The sequence below is a fragment of the Vicia villosa genome, linkage group LG1 (genome assembly GCF_029867415.1).
Source record: "Vicia villosa cultivar HV-30 ecotype Madison, WI linkage group LG1, Vvil1.0, whole genome shotgun sequence".
Lineage (NCBI taxonomy): Eukaryota > Viridiplantae > Streptophyta > Magnoliopsida > Fabales > Fabaceae > Vicia > Vicia villosa.
In genome coordinates, this window is record NC_081180.1 from 238,357,088 (window position 1) to 238,375,697 (window position 18,610).

Consider the following 18,610-nt stretch of genomic DNA (forward strand, 5'->3'; position numbering starts at 1 on the left):
AGAAGACTGGAAAACACCAACTTGACAAAATCAAAATATCAAAGTATTTATAAATAGACTAAAATTGATGTATTACATTATCATTTTATATGACTTTTTTTATAAATAGACTAAAATTGATGTATTTTAAAAGTGAAGACCAATTTCATAAAAGAGTAAAAGATAAAAGGAACAAAGTGCGATTAAATCTTGATTATTTCACTACTAATAAAAGCTGCTGCTTTTATTTTAACGGTAAAAAAAGAAAAGAAAAAAAGTGTTGCTATAGACCCAAAACGTTGGAATCTGAATACAAAATATCTTTAATCATGGCAATGATCATAGTTTGATCACTTGTTCTTTCCTCTAGTTCTAGTTGTAGGATATAAAGTAAAAGTGGATCCATAATTTATGTTGGAAACTATTATTATTGGGATCACCAATGACCATAACAAAGCTAAAGATTGTGTGAGACTTTAATGAGGACCACATAAACAAGCTAGTAGAACATTAGAGACCCCAAATGTCCTTCATTCAACCCAATATTTTCATTCTTTTTTTGTGTCGAGTCTTTGAGAGACCTACTTATCCCATGGATAGTTATGACTAACCAAGACTCTTCAAAGTACAAAAGCTTCATACAAGTTTCCCAATTTGCTTTATCTTTCAAAAGAAGGGTGTCCCTAATATGCACTCCAAAAAGAGCTTAATATGGGACTCTTGAATTTCATATGCTAGAGCAACTTAAATGATATTTTCATTAAAATAAACTCAATATAAATTTTAAAAAAATAATATGATTTGAATTTTTTGAAGAGTTAAACTTAAACAAACTTAAGAGTTAAACTTAAACAAGCTTATCTCAATTTAGCCTAAAAAGGGGATAAGGTGATTTTTATATTAAATGAAGCAAAGATTTATTTAATATAAATTTTAAGAGTTTGTTTGATGCGTAAAATATGATATAAACATGATACAATTACAAGTTCTTATCAAAAATAAATAAATAATAAGATGAATAAGAATATGATATAATAATAATAAAATAGATATATCATATATGTGTTTGGTTTACATAAGCAAATAAATATAATATTATTATTTTATTACATTTTTAGATTAATCGGATTTTTTTATCTTTTATTTTTAGTCTTTTAACATAATAATACTTTTTTAGAATATCCTTTTTATATGAAGTTGCAATCTTCCTATTCATATTTGAAGAATAAAACATAAAAGTATTTTTTATTCTCTAATATGGTATTCAAGAGCTTTGGTTAGGGTTTTTAATAATTAATAAGAATACTTACCATTATCCTACAATAACATGTTAAAATATTTACAACTATACAACGATAATTTGGAAAATTTTACTTCCTACCCCTACATTTGCCCTTCTACCCCAACAATCATATTTTTTTGAAGAAATTACCCTTACATAAATAGGAAATTTTTTTCTCATTTTTCACTTTTTACTGATCTTGAACAAACACTCTCCTTTTATCTGTACGAAACACAAACCGGAACACCTTGGAAAACTCTTCCGGTTCATTAACTTTCCAAACCGGAACACATTTGGTAAGTGGTCCGGTTCAGAAAAATACTTCACGGAACACTTTTGGTTTCTGTTCCGGTGCGTTCGCTTCCAAACCGGAACACAATTTGGAACTCTTCCGGTTTGTTGCCTATGATACCGGAACGCTTTTGAAATCTGTTCCGGTTTGTTTTCATCTCCACCGGAACCCTTTTGAAAACTGTTCCGGTTTAGCTCAGTTGCAAACCGGAACCCTTTTTGGAACTGTTCCGGTTTGGTTTTTTTTTATTTTTTTTTTAATTTTTTTTTTTTTAATTTTTTTTTCAGGAAAATGCGTACACTTGGACCAGACGGGAGACCACATACCCGCCGCCGCCGCGACGAAGCTGGTTCCTCTAACCCACCACCACAGCCAGTTGGATATCCTGGTGGACCATCAGATTTATCTTTACTTGTTCGATATCAAGACCATGTTGCTCGCCGGTTATGGTACGGAGAGGTAAGTAAAAATTATTTGATTTATTTTAAATAGAATTTATTATTATATCTTCTAATGTGGTTTTTTTATTTATTTTCAGGAAAGAGGCTCTAAAAAGGAGCTTAAAGTTGCTGGGCACGGGACGAAGCTCCAGGAGAGAGTGCCTCAGCAGCTCCCACCTGAGATTGAGGCTATCGTGTCTAGGTCAGGTCTGGCTTCTCTTCAGAGAACTAGCCTGACCAAGATAGACGTTAATCTCGTCTCAGCATTTGTGGAGAGGTGGCATGTTGAGACTTCGTCGTTTCACATGCCATTTGGTGAAATGACGATTACTTTAGATGATGTTGCGTGCCTGCTCCATTTGCCTATCAATGGTATGTTCTGGTATCCTGATGAGCATGTCACAGAGCAGGTGGCTGTTGATCTTGGCTGTGAGTTATTGGGAGTGGATAGACATGCCATGGCTGTACATGTGTGTTCTTGCAGGGGAGCTTATTACTCACTGCAGTGGCTGTATGACAGATTCGTGCAGTACCGTGCTGCTGGTAGTTGGACTTACGCGACCAGGGCATATCTGATGATGTTGGTAGGTTCTACCATTTTTGCGGATAAGACATTTACCCTGGTTGAGGCCCGATATTTGCTATTGTTTAGAGATCTACGTGGGCTTGGTTCATACAGTTGGGCATCAGCGGCACTGGCCACTCTTTATCGCCACCTTGGGGATGCATCTATGTTTAGTTGCAAGCAACTCGGTGGATATCCTACTCTTCTACAGGTATTTATGTTATTTTTAATTAATTATATGTTTATTCATATATTATAATTTATATTATTTTATATATATATATATATATATATATATATATATATATATATATAAACATTGGTATTAATGAATATCATTTAATTTATTTGTTAACAGTGTTGGATACATGAGTACTTTCCTACTCTGGGAAGGAAAGGAGAAAATTGGCGGTCAGACAACCAAGGGCTTCCGAGGGCGATGAGATGGTTCTACAGACAGGGGGCCATCAAGGTGGATGCATATAGACCGATATTGGATCAGCTGACACCTACAGACGTCATATGGCGTCCATTCGAGGATCATCGACCTCATATTGCTTTTAACGAGCTATCTTTATACAGAGGTTTCCTTGTTTGGGGTGACATACATGTGTTGTACTTACCCGATAGGTGTCTTCGCCAGTTTGGTATTCGCCAGTATATCCCGCCTGCACCTCCTGCTGATACGCTCAGCAACGATGAGATTGCTGTGGAGTGGATTGGTTATCACCAGAGCGTGACAGATGTGATTAGAGGTACGGAGGCGGTGGGATACCCTCATGAGACGGTGGATGGATATTTAGAGTGGTATTACCGTGTGTCTCATCCTCAGGTTGTGCCGCCCCCACCTAGTGAGCGTAGAGAGGTTCCAGTTCCTGTCTTTGATGCAGGACCAGCTGATCCAGATTGGGCTCGTGCCTCCACACTGGTTCGCCGTTATCTCCGGCAGGTAGAGGCCGAGGAGGATGATGTCGCGTATGCTGACTTATTTGAGGTGTTGCGCATCGCCGATGAGCATTGACTATGTTATATTTTATTTTAGATATTACATTTTGGATAATTTTATGGTGCATTCTGGATTATATTTTGGATTCTATAGTTGATTTTAGTCTTTTGTTTTATTCTATATTTTATTGTATATTTTGGATTATATTTTATTCTATAGTTTATATTATTTGGATAAGATATCTTATTTGGATAAGATATTATGTGGATAAGATATTGTGCGGATAAGATTGCCCTCATGGCCTATAAATAGGACCTCCTAGTGTTGACACAAAATATCATATTTTTCAGAATGTCTCTTGGTAATTTTATGGTTGACACAATTGTTTTCTATACTGGAACTAAGGAACCCATGAAGCTTTCAATACCTAACGATTGCGGGAGACTCGAGTCACTTAAAAGTTGGGTGAAAGAAGAGTTGCCAGAAACTGATAACCGAGTGGTGACTAAAATCTGGTATCGTGAAAATTGGAACATGGATGTTGATGGAAGGATAAGTTATAATATTGTGGAGTTGAAATGTGATGGTGATATGAAAGACATGTGGAAATCACACCGCCGTAAGATAACAAAGGGACCGATCGAGTTTGAGGTAAACCTAACAAGGTCTGCTGAGGATGTTCTGAAGATGCTGGTGCGCCCAGAATCGTCTGCAAGAGTCTAATGCTTTAATGTTTTATGTTATTGTTATCATGTTCTATGTTTTAATGTTCTATGTTATTGTTATCATGTTTTAATATTCTATGTTATTGTTATCATGTTTTAATGTTCTATATTCAATGTTATAATAATTTAGTGTTTTTTTGTAAATAAAATAAAAACTTCTAAGATGTAAATAAAATAACTCAATCTAAGACGTTTTTAGTTAAAATATTACATATAAATTAAAGTCACTTAATTAATCTATATTAACACGTGATGGTAACATAGGCGTAAGATGATGCCAATGTTGAAGACGTCCAGCAAATCCTAACATCCAAGATGTCGCCACTTGAAGACGAAACTTCATCCAATCTACCGTGACGGGTGGCAGCGGGAAGCCTTCTTTCATATTAACCTGATTTCATGACATAAAAATAATTAACAAAGTAATTAAATAAGTAATTATATAAGTAATTAAATAAGTAATTAAATAAGTAATTATATAAGTAATTAAATAAAATATATATAAAGGTTACCCGAAGATAATGATTCCTGTTGACAAGGCCAATGCAATATGTAGGAGCACTTGGAGAAAATGTTGTTGTCATAGGAAAAAAGGTCAAGCAAGGGTTACCAAGCAGCACAAGAATAATGTTATACCGATTCGCTATCAAATAACCCATCTCTGGTAGTGTCAACCATTTCTCCGGTGGTTGAAAACCAACATGATCTATCAACAATCCATTTCTCACTTCGGATAAACTTAGACCGAACAATCTCGGTAATATATGGCCTAATATGACAAGGAAACTGAAGAGTGAAATCCTCATCCTTTGCTTGTGATTGCTTCTTTGATTGTGATTGCTTCCTGGAAGTTTGTGATGCTTGCGATTGTTTTTGTGAACATTGAGACGCCAGATCAGCATACTCAAAACCTGAAGGATCCCTATAAACATCATACCCAACTGGTTTCTTCCCTTTCCTCTTCACTCCGCCTTTAGTTTTTATTTTCTCAGGTGGTGGACACAATGAAGTTGTTGTGGGATATGCAATTTCACAAACCCTACTTTTCAATGCTCTTTTTCCAACAACATCTAGTGATTTAAACCTTCTCCACAATTCATCAATTGCATTATTCATATCAACCTCCGAACCAGCTTCCTCATCTAAAGGCAAGTCACCTTCCATAGATAGTATCCTCCATTGAAGATGAACACTTTCTATTTGTAATGGGATTCCAACAACAATCGATCTTCCCATCTCACAAGCACAAGGTAGCCCATAACTTGTTCTCATAGTATAACCACATGTTTCCCTACTATTTAACACATAATCAAGCCTCGATAACTCTTCTGCAATGCGTCTCAAAGCAGCTCTCGATACTGAACCACGCAAATTATCATAAAATGGACTAATGTGTGCGTGCTCAACCTCATAAAAACTTTTTTGAAACGAAGCTCGAATGTTACCTATTTGGATTTTTAGGTTAGAATTCATAGCTTCCCAAACTTTGACCATGTCACCAAGGCTGTTTCCTAACATCTGCTTTAGCTTCCAATGTGCAGATTCAACCCTAAAATAAACAAAGAATGTATAAACATATAATATTCCAAAAATTAATACTAAATAAATATTTTAAGAATTATGACATACCGATTTGTCGTGGTGTTACCAAAATGAAGCACTAGATTAATCCATGCGCCTACAAATCTTTGCCTATGTGGGATCAACCAAGTGTTCTTCACGTAATCGAGGAAGTTAGTACAAGCAAAGCATGCTTGTTCAAGATATTGCAACCGTACACCATACTCAACCTCATTACTAGCCCATACAACATCTTTCCACAATGTGCCTATCGTCTCTCGCATGTCTTTCATCACATATTCCTTGTATTTCATCCCAACATTTTGGTTAATATGAAAGCGACATAGCAAGTTATGCGTCGTAGGAAAAACAACTTCAACTGCTTTCATCAAAGCAAGATCTCTATCCGTCAAAATCACTTGTGGAACCACATCTTTCTTCACAAACAATTGCTTCAGCTTATCCAAGACCCAAATATAACTCTCTGTCTGCTCACACTCCATATAAGCAAATGCAACCGCAAATGTCAACTCGGTCGATGTCATACCAACTATTTCAAACAGAGGTTGTCTATATTTGTTGGTCTTATAAGTGGCGTCCATAATCAAGACAGTAGGAAAAAGATTCAGCAACTTTACCGAATCTGGATGAGCCCAAAAAATATCTCTCACAACTTCACAATCATCCCGTTTCCTACTCCAATAAACATAGTTCGCCTCCTCTATAAGCTTAAGCAAATGTTGTATCTCACTTCTTGGACCTCTTATCTCCGCTTCAATCACACTTTTATGCTTGTATATTTGCGTGATCCGAGTGACGTTCTCAGGATCTCGCTCTTGCAAGGAAGTCAATATGTGTCTAGGCGGAACATGTCTCTTTGTCAAATCAGCAACATGCTGCTTCTCATCTGTTGTCAACCTACCAACAAATGAATGGCCTTCTAATCTATCTGGTAAACCATGATTATGAACTCCACATTTTACATCAACCTTCCATCCAGACCCATCTTTTGCCGGAGTCGATCTGATTTTGAATGGACATCCACATCTCTTAGTAGCACTTTGAGTCTCACTTTTATCCTTATATTTTCCACCTTTATCGCACGCAAATATAACTTTGTTACTTCTTCCTCTTTTGCCTGTTTCAGTGTCTGAACGCGCTATGATAACAGTCACTTTATTGTTGATTCCGGTCTCTTTAACCCAGCGGATAACTTCTTCCCGTGTGACAAATCTCTGTGAAGTTGTGAAAACATCAGTGGTATCTATAGCTGTCTCGTTTTTCCGACAAATTTGGAGCGGAACTTCCATACCTACAAAAAAAAACCAAAAATTTAAAAATACAAAATGCGTTCCGGAACAGTTTTCCAATCTGTTCCGGTTTGATATCAAGTTCACCGGATCACTTTTCAAAACCGTTCCGGTTTGATTACAAATGCACCGGAACACTTTGCTTATCTGTTCCGGTTTGATTTTCGTATTACCGGAACAGTTTTAGAATATCTTCCGGGAAGAAAAAAAAGCAAACCGGATGACTTGTATAATGTGTTCCGGTTTGTTAATTTGTGAACCGGATGACTTACCAGAAGTGTTCCGAATTGAAGGTGCGTAGGGGTGCAGATTTGAATTTTTTTGACTTTTTAGATGAATGGTAAAAAGTAAAATGGTAAAATGGTTATTAACTATTGAGGGTAAAGTTGGCATTTTTACAAAATTGTAGGGGTAGAAGGGCAATTGTAGGGGTACGAAGTAAAATTTTCGATAATTTGTACTATAAATTGACTTCTTATGACCCAACCCAATTCAATGACGTATATTCTATTTGATGGCCACTAACCCTGACTAGTTCGACTATAAGCAATGGTGACGACGTTTTTCACTAATTAGCATCAGTCGTGGAAGAGGTCCCGATAATGTCAATGGTAGAGGCCACGACAATGTCAGTGAAAGAGACTGCGATAACGACAATGACGGAGGTTGTAACAACAACAATGATAGAAAACATTGCAATGGTAACAACAACAACAATGGTGCCTACATTGACCTTAATGATGGATGCAAAATTGATGGTGATGATAAAGAATCCGACACATGTTGCAATTTGTGACATGGTTCTTCAATCTCCAATATTCTAAAAAATAAATGGTAAAAATTACAAAAAATAGCCAGAACCGTCACTTTGATAATGGACGTCAAAGGGAAGCTTGATTTTTAATAGGTGCATTAGTGGAACCACCCATATAAAATCATCATTACAATAAATAGAATTTAAAAAAACTCTGTACTTAAAAAATATATATAGTACAATTATGAAAAGAATAGAGAAATACATCAGAAAAAAATTGAAAGTACTAAATGAGATTAGAAATAAAAAATTGCACTAGAGTATGGAGATTTATTATAAATCAACGTAAATTATTTTGGTATATTCTAGTCCTCAAGAATTTTTTCTTGAAATTTCTATTAAAATACTAAAATATGTTTTTTTTCTCAACTTTTTTTTCTCATATTTTCAATCTCTTTTATCACACTCACAAAACCACAAGTAGATGATCTAAATCATTTTTTCACCACTAAAAAAAGGTGTTGATATTGACCCAAACCAAAATGTTGGAATGTGAAAATAAAAAATCTTTAATCAAGGCAATGATAACAGTTTGATCACTTGTTCTTTCTAGTTCTAGGGATCACCAATGTCCATGACTTTGTCTTTTCCAGCATAACATAGACAAAGATTGTTTGAGAACTTTAGTGTGGACCACATAAACAAACCACAAACAACATTAGCAACCCAATGTTTTCTTTCATTCAACCCAATTTTCCACTTTTTTGTGCAGTCTTCGAGAGACCTACTAATCACATGGATACTTATAACTAACCAAAACCCTTCCAACAACAAAAGCTTCTTACGAGTTTCCCAAAGAAGGGTGTCCCTAATATTGCATACACAAGAGAGTGAGTGGTAGCTCAATCTTCAAGTTTAGAGGAATATGTGAATTTCAAAATAGTATAAAGTTTTACTACACTAGTACAAAAATGTTAATTTACACCCGTTTTTTATTAAATTTACACCCATTATTTTTAATAAAAATCGGGTGTATATCCACAGGGTGAGAAATGTCTAACGCATTTACACCCGTTTAAAACGGGTGTAAAACGGGTGTAAATACGTTCGTAATTACTCCCTATTTTAAGAATATCGGGTGTAAATATGTTCTACGTTACACCTTATTTTAACAAAAATCGGGTGTAATTACGTTTTTAATTACACCCTATTTTAATAAAAATCGGGTGTAATTACGTTTTTAATTACACCCTGTTTTAATAAAAATCGGGTGTAATTAGGTGTAATTACTTTTTAATTACACCCTGTTTTAATAAAAATCGGGTGTAATTGAGCGTAACTACGTTTTAATTACACCCTGTTTTAATAAAAATCGGGTGTAATTGGGTGTAACTACGTTTTAATTACACCCTGTTTTAATAAAAATCGGGTGTAATTGGGCGTAATTACGTTTTAATTACACCTTGTTTTAATTAAAATTGGGTGTAGATACTTTCTTAATTACACCCTATTTTAATAAAAATCGGGTGTAAATACGTCATTTATGAATGAACAATTATATTATATTTAAATCTATTTACACCCTATTTCATATACACCATTTAGTTATATTTCATTTTCAGTCATAATATTGCAAATACTATAAAATCATACACATAAAAATCATATTTTAACTAAGTTAAAATATTTTTAATATTAACCAAAAAGTATACAAAATCATGTGCATTCATAATATTTCAAGTACTATAAAATCATACACATAAAAATTATATTTTAACCAAGTCATAACACTTTCTTCATATATAATTTTACGCCATACTTGACGGTTAGCTTCGGTGTTCTCTAGTCCAATTGAATTCAACCGCTTTCCACATGTAGCATTGGATTCATCCATGGCCAAAATACCACGCCCTGGAGAAGCAATTGCTTTCCACAATTCGATCCGGAGGAAAACCTTCTACATTCGTGTACACCGACTTCATCTTCTCAAGCAAAGTCTACAAAATTATTCATTATATAGCAATTCAGAGCCACACAACAAACCTCTAATTTCTTAAAAAATGTTAACAAAGGTTTTAGTCTTAAACCACCGATATCACAATTCCTATAGGCTTAAACATGGAAACAAAAACAGGCCCTGTCTGGTGCAAACACCAAGTAGTCACACCAACTTGAAATGCAGAGCCAAACACTCCCTGGAAATATTTAACAGTGAAGTTTCAGATTCCAAAACAAATACAATACATAGTTAGTTAGCAACCTTAGCTTGGGTTCCAAGCTCCAAGCATTGACGTCTCTTTTCACAACCAAACAGGTCACGGAAGATAGAATGGCCACAAAGAAAGAATAAAAGAATACAACAATCAACCCTGCTGGATATTTCTAGCATGAATATGAGTCGTATATGACGCAAAAAGACACTTGATAATAGAATAGAAAATAAATTATAGGTGAAGTGTAGACAAGAGAGGAGAAAGATTTCGATTAAGGCTCCTTTGGGTACACCCCGACTCTAACTGCATTTGTTTTCACATACAACAATATATTAAATAGAGTTTTAATTTTATACATTTTTAGTGTAAAAATATTCAAATCAAATTCACCTCATTCACGCATACGTCCATTCACAATCATAATCTAAGTTTAAATGTGATTTTTAATTGTTCAATATAAGAATATTGAATTTAAAATTTTAAACTAATAATCGTATGTGTAATTTTATGTAGTCATAATTAAAATTTTAAAAAATTATATAGTAAAATATATTTTTAGGCTCAAAGCCCTTGTTTTATTGGCTTGGCCTTAGACCGGCCTAGATGATTAGTTTATAATGTAAAAAATTTGATGAATTAAATTCTAAAACATTATGTATTTGACTTGACATAGAATGCATGAAAATGTAAGAAAAGTGAATAAGACAAACTCAAAATTCACCTGAAAAACAATGTTTGGCTAACAATTAGGGCCAGAGAATGAAATTGGTTTTACAAGAAAAACAGAACCAGATGGAACAACCATTGTTGAAGCCTCAATCTTACAAGCAGCTGCCCATGCATCTTCAAAAGCCTGTCATTTTGTAAAACAAAAATGAGAATAGTTCTAAGTAATTGAGTATCTATATGATTAAAAATACTCATAAACATTAATAAATTTCAAGTGTATATCGGATAATCGTGTTAGAATCCTCTACAACTATTTTACGGTACAATAGTCGTAGAAACCGTTAGGTTAACACTTTTCACCCTCACATTAAACAACAGTCAGATAGACAGAGAAATAAATAGACAAACATACTAGTCTTATTTTCAGTCACCTTTCTGTCGTCGGCGCGTCCATCACCTTTCGCCCCAAAATCTAACACATTAAATGTAGAAGAGGCAGCTTTGAGTTTTCTCCAACGGTTGATTTTTGTGGCACTACAACTTTCAAAACTAGAATACATGATCACCTCATATAGTGTAAACAACTACCTTCATATAGGGAAGAGACCTTCTGAAATATGGCAGCAGCAAGGGTTGTCTTTCCTATGCCTCCCATGCCCCATATTCCAATTATTTTAACTTCTCCTGAATCATATTTTACTAATGACTCAATGCTTGAATAGTTTTCATCTGGTAAGAACAAGCATCAGAGTTCATTTGTATACTTGTGACTCAATTTTAGTAAAACTGTTTTGATAATCTCTTCGATCAAATCCGATTCAGTCCTAAAATATATATACAGGTAATATTTTAGTATTAAGAATCAAGCTAAGCATGTAAAAATGCAAAAAAGAGAGTGAAGAAGAAAGATAGGTTGCAGAATTTTCATTACTCATCATCATCCTTTCATACAGGTGAATATGGTTACTTATATAGCAAGTAACTTGTACATGAAAGCTTTAATATAATCACCAATCCAACATATCTGAATAAGTTGGTTTACTTTTCAATCCAGTGACGATACATGATTTATCGTACAAAATGAAAAGATACTATTTTGCATTTGACACCACATACAAAAATTTAGGAGAAATCGGAATGACTCGACCGAGAATTTCTTAGAAAACTCCAATCAACATATACACAAACAAGAATTATCAAAATCCCAACAGGCTAGTACATCATGATCATGTTAACAAACTATAATATCCCACAGAGAAAGATAACACCATAAAATCAATTTTCTAGAAGCAAAGGTTGAACTTGAATATACCTTAGGTGAGGAGAGCCCTTGATCGGCTTCTGCCCGTACTTCCTCCACGAGTAATCATCAGGAGGGATATCAGCAAGTTTGTTGCTGATAGCAGGCGCCTTAATTGATATCTTCACTCTATGCTTCCTGTGAATAAAGACATATAAAGTTATTAATGTCATATTATAAGAGATTCTTGAAACTCTAAAGTCTAAATTTATGAACTCAACAAACACAAGCCAAATTTGGATGCGAGAAAAGACCATATTAGCTTTTATAGCAAAATTGTTATGAATACGAGTGTTAAAGAGAGCGAAAGTTTGAACAATAAAGAAATAACAAAACATTCATTTTTCACTTAACTTCACTCACAGTCATTTCACGAAATTAGATTTGTGTCATTCAACAATCATCTATTTAAAAAGGTGATTTTTTTATCTAAGACATCTTTCATATGTAAAAAAACAATCTTTTTGTTTTACCTTTACGTTTAATTTACTCCTTGGGAACTTAAATTTCAGCCTAACTAAAGTGGTTAATTAGACTTACAAACATTATATTATAGTTCTATTATGAGATTATAAATCAGCATACAAAACCACATTTTCATATCATTTTATAAACATCTAGCACGAACTGAAAAAATGTGGAAAGGGGTGATTTCTGTCATGTTGATTCACAGGTTAATTTGCTTGCTAAATTTCAAGAAAAAAATGGTGAGAATGAAAAAGAGAAGCAGAAAGAGTACATGAGTTGAAAATTTTACTTTATTTTTAAATAGCAAGCAGAGATCTGTGGCAAGGAAATTTCTCCATTCCTGAATAACAAGGTCAATGCAATGCTTTAGGATCCATAGAAATAAATAACTTATGATTTATAAGATCAATAGAATAGAGATTGCATATAGAAAGGTAACTTACTGGTCTTCTGAAGCAACTAAAGTAAACCAAATAGGACTGTTTTTCCGGTTGCACCTGCTCCCTGTTGCATCTAACACGAGTTGTGCTGAGGCAGACATCTCAGATGCAGCTGTTCTCTTCTGATTAGCAGGACGCATCCTTTTCCGCTTCACTGGTCCTGAAGGCAAGGTGTTTCCATCCTTGTCATCTCCGAACTTGGTTTTATGTCCATTGCTCTTGTTCTTGGTTTTAGGCATGTGTAATTCACTCTAAACAATTAGTGTGTGGAAGAAAGATAGTCGTCACAAGTACAGAGTTATGCCTGAAATACCCAAATATATTGAATATCCTTCAATTATAAACATGTTTTGAGGAAGCGGAACAAAGTGAAGGAAAAAAGAAGAAAAGCTTCTTAAATTAAGAAATTCTTCAGATTGAACTAGGTGAAAAGAAAGAAGAAAAAAGTGGAAAACTGAACCTTTCCAATGGCAGCAGTTGTGTTTCCTGCAGCATCAAGAGCATCGGTTCTTTCACGAATTCTGTGACTCATTCCAGCCATCTCAGCAATACCTTCGGCATTGTCACTGATTGGACCGTATGCATCAATGGCTAATCCGGTTGCTATGGTACTCAACATTCCAAGAGCGGCAACAGCAACACCATACATGGCAGCAAAACTAAAACTAACAAAAATACTAATTGCAATGGCAAAAATTGGAATGATAACAAACTTGTATCCCAAGGCAAGGCCAAAGATAACATTGGTAGCAGCACCAGTCCTGCAGGAATCAGCAACATCTTGCACAGGGCTGCAAAAACCAGAAAGAAAATGCAAGTCCTGTTAGTATCTAACCAATTGGATGAATGAAGGTGAAATTGCAAAATAGGATTCATAATTGCTTACCTGTATGCATTACTGGTATAGTATTCAGTAACAAATCCAATGATAAGACCTGCCCAAAGACCAACAGATACACACAAGAATAGCTGCCTGCAAGAGCCAAAACCAATCCATTAAGTACCAAGACTGTTCAAAATTTATCATTTAAATCATTATTTAGTAAATGAAGAAGCTTCAGAGTATCATGAAGAAGGTAACCTTAATATTATGTCTAGTATAAACAGTAAGAGATGCTAACACTATACTAGTGGGTAGACATTGTGTAGGAGCATTAAAACAAAAACCATCTGACATTCAAGGTTTCTGCAGGACAAACAGAAAATTCCAGCCCACCGTCAAGCCTAGTTCCCATTAGAGTCAAAATCCACGGACACCACCCCAATGGAAAAGCGAAATTGGAACAACATGAAAGCTCACAATTCTACCAGATTCAGTTGAAGATCTTTTCAGAGTAGCAGGTATGAGTATAACTAGCTACATTCAAAATGCATTGCATGGCTCGAAAATTATCCGAGTGGTTTCGCAGTTGATTAATATTGAAAAAATAATAACATATACCTAAAAAGATTCGATAGTATACAATATTCAGATTACATAGTAAAGAGTAATGCAATTCATCAAACCTTAGAGCAAATGATTAGAATTATAGAGATACAAGTGGGTCAACTAATGTTATTAATTCAACATCCTTAAAGAATATTAGTAACTGATACCTAAGATAGTGAACAAATAAATGGATGATATAATGAGCAGCTTACCCAAACATAGTAAATATGAAGAGGTCCTTCAAAGTTCAAACATACATTTTTACAAACACTTTCCATGAATCTGATGCATCTCACACTTGAAAGTTCAAATTTACCTATTAATTTTACATTTAGCATAAACAAATTGTTGAGAAATTACAAGAAAAAAGAATCATAAAATTCGGAGTTAAATATGCAAGAGGAACAGTGAGAACTTACTTGGGTGTGATACACGCACGCGAGAAAACTAACACTTGATTAGTAATCAGATAGAATCTCAACCTCGTTTTGATGGTGAGAATTAGGGTGGCTTTGGTTTTGGTTAAAAATGAGCGAAAATATCATCGGAGAAGTGTCCTGAATCGTTATTGCTGATTGAATCAGATAATGATGATCGATGACGTTGCTGCATTGAGCTCAGCTGCGTTCTCGAATCGTTGCAGTTGTGTGTGTCAGTTTCCGCCGATGATGATGATGTGGTCTGTGAGGTGAAGCTCGCGTTGAAGATCAGAGGAAATCAGTGCTGAAAGTTGATATTAAAGACGGAGGATCTGTCGATGTGCTGCAGATGGATGATGGGTTTTGTGTGTTGCTTTGCTGCGATCTGAATAGTTGTATGTTGGAACGAATGTTTGAAGATCGTGATATGTCCATTTGTGGTGTGAAATTGAGTTATAAAATTAATTAACTTTTTAAGCAAAATTTACACCCGTTTTAAATTAAATGGGAGTAATTGAGATAGGATTATAATAATATTTTTAATTTACACCCGATTTTTAATAAATAGAGTGTAATTTATTACATGTTAATACTTAAAATAAAATTTTATTTATAAAATTGCTATCAAATTTCTTATTTACACCCGTTTTTAGAATATTGGGTGTAAATTTTAAAATTATATTGTTCTTTTTGTACTAGTGCTAGTAAGTAAGAAGAACTTAAAATGAAAGAAATTTTGTTTTTTTTATAAAGAAAGAGATAAATTAAAGCAAAAGCTTTATTAGTCTTAGATGACTTTATCTATTCCGATGGATGAAGATCTGCCTTTGCCTTTACCATCAGCATCAAAACCCTTTCACTCAGTTTGCTTGTGATTGCAATCTCGAATCTCTCGTTTTTCCCTCTTCTTTTTCTTCCTTTTCCCTTAAACCTATTCTCTCACTAAGTTTCCATTGAAAATGCTTTATCATGAGAGATCATCCAAAATTAACGTATCCCCACAACACTTTTTCACAAGTATCCCATTCACTCTTCTTTACATCATATTCTTGATCATTTCAAAAAATACAGCAGATTCTATGACAGCTACAACAATATTACACATACACCAAAACATGTTACAAGATTTTAAAGATCGGTCTCTTACTGCGGCAAAACTGTATCAAAAGGAGTTAATAATGATACTGCAATTTATTATTTTTGTGATAGAGAATAAATTATGATTAATTCATATTGTGACGACCGTAATCAATGTCGAAACAATTGTACTTATCGAAGTCACGAAATTTTTTACGCGGTTGCAACCGTTAAACCATCAAGTTACAAAATTAGTTTATCATTCTTTGCCAACTTTAATCATGAAAACATAAGGAACTTAAAGAAAACAACCAAACATATATCAAAATGGTTCTTCTATTCGTATTTAATCATACAAATATAGTTAAGAAAACAACCAAACAAATATCAAAATGGTTCTGTTATTCCTATATCTATGACAGACTTCTAGATTATAATGACTCCATCATTAACAATAATTTATTAGTACTAATAACATCATTAGTACTAATAACATGATTAGTACTAATTAATTAACATTTAACACGAGTTGTTCCATACACAGGAAGCTCCTCACAATACCTACCATCTCCCAACACACCCAAATGATCCAACTCAAACAAATCAGAACTCGCACAACTCGCCACGTCATCATCATCTTCATCATCATTCTGATTAACACGCAAATCCTTTAACAAAACTAAATCATTATTCTTCTTGTTGTAGCTATTACAACGATACTCATTCAAAAACTTTCTAGTAGCTTCCTCCACTTTAACCCTACCTTCTTCCACGCCACAAAAACGCACCGTCTTGTAGTTATCTCTTTGACAAAACGACGCCGTTTTACTCAAACAAGACCGCGAAAACGAAGAAGCAGAAGAACACGTAGTGGAAGCTACTTTGTTTCGTTCGTCTTTACAGCAAGAAGAACCTTTAGTTTTCTTCTCATTATTGTTATTATTGTTATGAAACAGAGAGTTAAGAAAACTCGTGAGTCTTCCTCCTGGTGAAATCGGTTGCTTCACTTTCTTCAAATTGTTGTAAATCTTTACCGCTCTTGATTTGCTTTTTATTAAAATCGCTTCCTCGCCGCGATTTTCTGTGCGCAGTTTGGTTTCTGAACTTCGATGAAAACAGTCGATAACGTGATTCCTCTGTTTCTCGCCTTCGAATCTGAACGAGGCGCTTGTTCTTACGGGTTTAGGTCTCGGTGGAATGAAACCCGACGAGGCACGTGACTTCGTGCCGTATAGGGAGTCTGTATCGGAGGAGAATCCACCGGAGCTAGAATCGGAAGAAATGGAAGTGGAACTGAAGAACAGAGCATCTTGTTCGTGGTCGCGTTGATGGAATTTTCTGCTGTCGGGTTTTTTCACGACAGGGATGGCTTTTTCGGTTTTTGGTTTGTTGTAGTTTTGTTTTCTATCGGTTGTTACTAGTTTGTTGATAACCGTTGGCTTTTGTTCTCTGTAAAATGTGGTTGGTGTTGTTTCTCCATCGTCGATGGAACGGTAAATTTGGTCTAGGAGAGTGGAAGAGAATGAAGGGTTTAGGAACCTGTCGTGTTTTGTAGATGTTTTTTCCAATTTGTACATTTTGGCCATGCAGTGAATTTGGTGGGAAAATAAGAAGCAACTAGGAAATGATGAGGAAGGGGTGAAAAAGAGAAGGATATGGGAAGTTTGGGAGGTGTTGAAATCAATTGAAGTTGTATGAGAATTGTATGAGAAAAGGAGAAGAGATGTGTATGGGTTGTGAGAGGAGTTTGAGTGAAGGGTAGAAGGGGAGAGGGTGAGTTTATAAAGGGTAGAAAGAGTGAGTGAGTGAGTGTCATGTTGTACATATGCTGATGTGGCAAAAGTAGTGTGGTATGCCATATTGAGTTAGTGAGGAGAGCTTTCCCAATGAGGAAATATATCATCCTCATGTGTAAAAATGATAATGGAGAAAATATTGTACTAGTTAATAAATTATTGTTAATATTTAAGGGTCATGCTAAGTAGTGCTCCAGAGACACTGTTAAAGATTCCAAATATAAATAATATTTTATAAATAAATAAATTATTTTAATTTACAATGCATTAAATACAAGTAGTTTTAAGAAAATATACCTTTTATTTTTTTAAAAAAAGTCAATTATTTCTATTTTCATTCCATTAAATACAAGTCTTTAATAAATTAAACATACCATTTCAAATTCTTAACAGTGCCCCTGGAACACTGGTTATCATTTCCCAATACTTAATAGTAGTACTAGTTATGATCAATAGTTATTATATATTAATTATTTATGAATTGTTTGATTGGTTTATGTTTTTAAATATTATGATGAGTTGGTTTTTTTTTTTAACTTTAATGACACGTCTCTTGTTAAATCGTACACATAGACATGATAATATTATTTTTATATTAATGTATTTTAAATCCTAAAAAATATATTATAGTTATAATTGGGTATACATGAATGCAATTAAATATTTGAATAAGTTATTTGTGAAGTTTATGTAATAATTTTTTGAGGTGTTGGGTTTTAAGAAATTGATGTTCATTGAATACTAGCTTTAAGAAATAATTGGATTGTTATATCTCTTTTTAATCACTTTCTTCTTACACGCTTTGTGTTTGGAGTGTTATGAATTATTATGTTTATTGTGGCTCAAGTTTACTTGAGATTAACAACCTAGGTTCATTCACTGATGACCACATGACATGAGCAAAGAAAAATTAAATGGACTCGATGATATGAACATGTGGTTTGTC

At 34.3% G+C, this 18,610-nt stretch overlaps 4 protein-coding genes across 8 annotated transcripts; 1 reads left to right on the forward strand and 3 right to left on the reverse strand.

The window, feature by feature from the left end:
* The first annotated feature begins 1,445 nt into the window (after positions 1-1,445).
* On the forward strand, positions 1,446-3,579 carry LOC131597172 (protein MAIN-LIKE 1-like). The gene is made up of 3 exons (XM_058869883.1): positions 1,446-2,012; positions 2,092-2,769; positions 2,917-3,579. The coding sequence occupies exons 1-3, from the start codon at positions 1,845-1,847 to the stop codon at positions 3,577-3,579; spliced, it is 1,509 nt and encodes a 502-aa protein (XP_058725866.1). The 5' UTR covers positions 1,446-1,844.
* Positions 3,580-9,560: 5,981 nt separating this feature from the next.
* On the reverse strand, positions 9,561-13,243 carry LOC131624007 (probable WRKY transcription factor 21). Of its 5 annotated transcripts, none has more exons than XM_058895025.1 (6): positions 12,947-13,243; positions 12,793-12,843; positions 12,048-12,173; positions 11,324-11,559; positions 11,167-11,207; positions 9,561-10,919 (listed from the first exon to the last, which is right to left on the reverse strand). In XM_058895025.1, the coding sequence occupies exons 1-4, from the start codon at positions 13,180-13,182 to the stop codon at positions 11,481-11,483; spliced, it is 492 nt and encodes a 163-aa protein (XP_058751008.1). In that variant the 5' UTR covers positions 13,183-13,243; the 3' UTR covers positions 9,561-10,919; positions 11,167-11,207; positions 11,324-11,480. The 5 variants fall into 5 exon arrangements, with proteins under 5 accessions (XP_058751008.1, XP_058751004.1, XP_058751011.1 ...); XM_058895021.1 differs by having other exon boundaries at positions 11,148-11,207; XM_058895028.1 differs by having other exon boundaries at positions 11,148-11,464.
* Positions 13,244-13,364: 121 nt separating this feature from the next.
* LOC131597178 (pyrophosphate-energized vacuolar membrane proton pump 1-like) lies at positions 13,365-14,178 on the reverse strand. The gene is made up of 3 exons (XM_058869889.1): positions 14,111-14,178; positions 13,830-13,916; positions 13,365-13,734 (listed from the first exon to the last, which is right to left on the reverse strand). Exons 1-3 carry the CDS (start codon positions 14,176-14,178, stop codon positions 13,365-13,367), a joined length of 525 nt encoding a protein of 174 aa, XP_058725872.1.
* Positions 14,179-16,186: 2,008 nt separating this feature from the next.
* LOC131624034 (protein BIG GRAIN 1-like B) lies at positions 16,187-17,632 on the reverse strand. Its single transcript, XM_058895039.1, has one exon. It carries the CDS (start codon positions 17,452-17,454, stop codon positions 16,381-16,383), a length of 1,074 nt encoding a protein of 357 aa, XP_058751022.1. The 5' UTR covers positions 17,455-17,632; the 3' UTR covers positions 16,187-16,380.
* Positions 17,633-18,610: the final 978 nt, after the last annotated feature.